Source organism: Crinia signifera, chromosome 19, assembly GCF_055691185.1.
Source record: "Crinia signifera chromosome 19, ASM5569118v1, whole genome shotgun sequence".
Classification (NCBI taxonomy): Eukaryota; Metazoa; Chordata; class Amphibia; order Anura; family Myobatrachidae; genus Crinia; species Crinia signifera.
Window position 1 is genome coordinate 19196818 of NC_139226.1, and position 2195 is coordinate 19199012.

General features: G+C 40.8%; 1 protein-coding gene across 1 annotated transcript; it reads left to right on the forward strand.

Moving 5' to 3' along the window:
• Positions 1 to 317: 317 nt before the first annotated feature.
• Positions 318 to 1277, forward strand: LOC146041460 (free fatty acid receptor 3-like). Its single transcript, XM_083161437.1, has one exon. It carries the CDS (start codon positions 318 to 320, stop codon positions 1275 to 1277), a length of 960 nt encoding a protein of 319 aa, XP_083017563.1.
• The last annotated feature ends 918 nt before the right edge of the window (positions 1278 to 2195 follow it).

The window sequence follows — 2195 nt, forward strand, 5'->3', positions numbered from 1 at the left end:
CCATCTTTGCACAGCCCAATCTAACTTCAGTCGTTGCTGAATCCATTGATTAGGTGCCAGGGATGATTGCCTCTTTAAAAAAAACACCCAAGATAGGACCACAAGGTCCATAGTATATGTTTTTTATCTGTCTGACGTTGCGTATAATTCACTTCTGTGTGCAACAAATGTTCTAAATCCAACCTATTATTACTAATGTGTTCTTATATATTTTCCAATTTTTTTTTCAGTGCCTTCAAAAAAGTCAAGTTCGCCATCGAGTCGAACGGAACCGGCATCATTTCCACATCGCTGATATCTCTGTAATGAAGTGAATTATGATTGATTTTCCTGGCTCAGAGTATCTCTTTTTGTTTGTTTACATTACTACATTTGTCACAGGGCTTCCTCTGAACATAATAGCCCTTTGCACACTTATTAAAAAATGTCGTCAAAATCTTCTCCCTGTGGACATTCTGCTGATAAACTTGACCATTTCAGATTTGATTCTTCTGTCATTTCTCCCGTTCCGTATGGTGGAAGCAGCATCTGGTATGCAATGGACTATGTCCTATGTCCTTTGCCCATTGACCAATTATATGCACTTCAGCAGCATCTACATCACCTCGCTCTTCCTCATGGCCATCAGCGTAGAGAGATACCTGGCTATCGCTTTCCCGATAAAGTACAAGGTGATGCAAAAACGCATCTACTCCGTGGTGGCCAGTTTTTTCATTTGGTGCGTGGCAATAATTCACTGCAGTATTGTCTACATTGTAGAGAACGTTGTGCCCAGTAACATGACAGAAACCAATAAGACAGTGTGCTATGGTGCATTTTCAAAACCCCAGTTGGCCATTCTACTGCCGGTACGCCTGGAGATATGTCTTCTGCTCTTTTGTGTCCCGTTTGCCATCACGGTCTTCTGTTATGTAAGCTTTATCAAGATCATCATGTCACAGGCTCGCATACAAAGGAAGAGAAAACTGAGGGCCATTGGGCTGGTGGTGGGCACTCTAATCAACTTCATCATTTGCTTCATGCCCTATAACTTATCACATGTGGTGGGCTTTATAGAGAATGACAATCCTTCATGGAGAACCTACACTATGCTCCTCAGCACTTTTAACGCCTCTGTGGATCCTATCATATTCTACTACTCTTCAGCCTCATTCAAAAAAGCATTTCTGGAGGGCCTACTGCACTTGATGAAAAAACTCAACTTTGGAACTCGTCTGTATAAATATTGTGTTGCATATTTTGAAAAAGAGAATGAGGAGACGAGAGCTTCTTGCTGAAAGTAAATGTGTGCAGCATGATAATACTGATTTTAAAAATGGTGGTAATTGACGCTCAAATTAGTAATCAGCTTGAATCCAGAACAATGTATTTTCATGTAAACAGTGATGTAAATTCTTTCTCAATGGTACACTCCAGGAATATTCCAGTGGCTTCCACGATCCAGATCCTATATCCCAAATAGGTAGAATTTCTGTGGTAAAGTAAATTTACCACAGTGCATCATAATACCAATATTAGACAAAAAGACTATCAATCCGGCACCTACCGCTCCCAGGCTTGTCGAGGGATAGCCCAGAGCTTCAGCCTTGGTCTAGAGTGGACTGGCTACCAGGGACTCTGGCCAGGGCTTACCAGTCATGGGGTAATGCTTTTGGAACCTTGCATTAAAAGGTGTCCTACAGGTGGCATTACCCTGATAGCTGTTGGAGCCCGGTACTGGTTGCAAATATATGAGGGACCCTTACTCCTTTTGTCCTCTGTATTTTTGGAACCAGGACCAACTCAAAGAGCCTAGAGCTGGTTGTGCTAAAGGGGGGGGGGTTGACAACATTTTTTTTTAACGTTATATGAACAGAATTCACATTCCTGTTTCTAATAAATTGCACCTTGCCTAAAAAAATCACGCATACCCGTTACGGAAAACTTGCCAGAAATTGCAATCGATTTCTGGTTTGTTCTGAGAAAACCACACCCTACTACAGCATACGTGTTATTTTCAGCTGCAAATGACACATTTAACATGTGTGATTTGGTGCGATTTTTTTTAGGAGGCTAAAACTACGTTTGGCCCATAGCGTCATATTTTAAAAGGTGACATTTATTACAAAAAATCTCCCAAAAATATTAAACGTACATTAAAATATTGCACAGAATGTATCAGTGCAAATATGGGTTATCTGAGTCAAGAAGACATT

What these genes read in the sequence shown, in the direction of transcription:
- LOC146041460 (XM_083161437.1), top strand. Translation starts at nt 318, where the DNA reads ATGATTGATTTTCCTGGCTCAGAGTATCTCTTTTTGTTTGTTTACATT.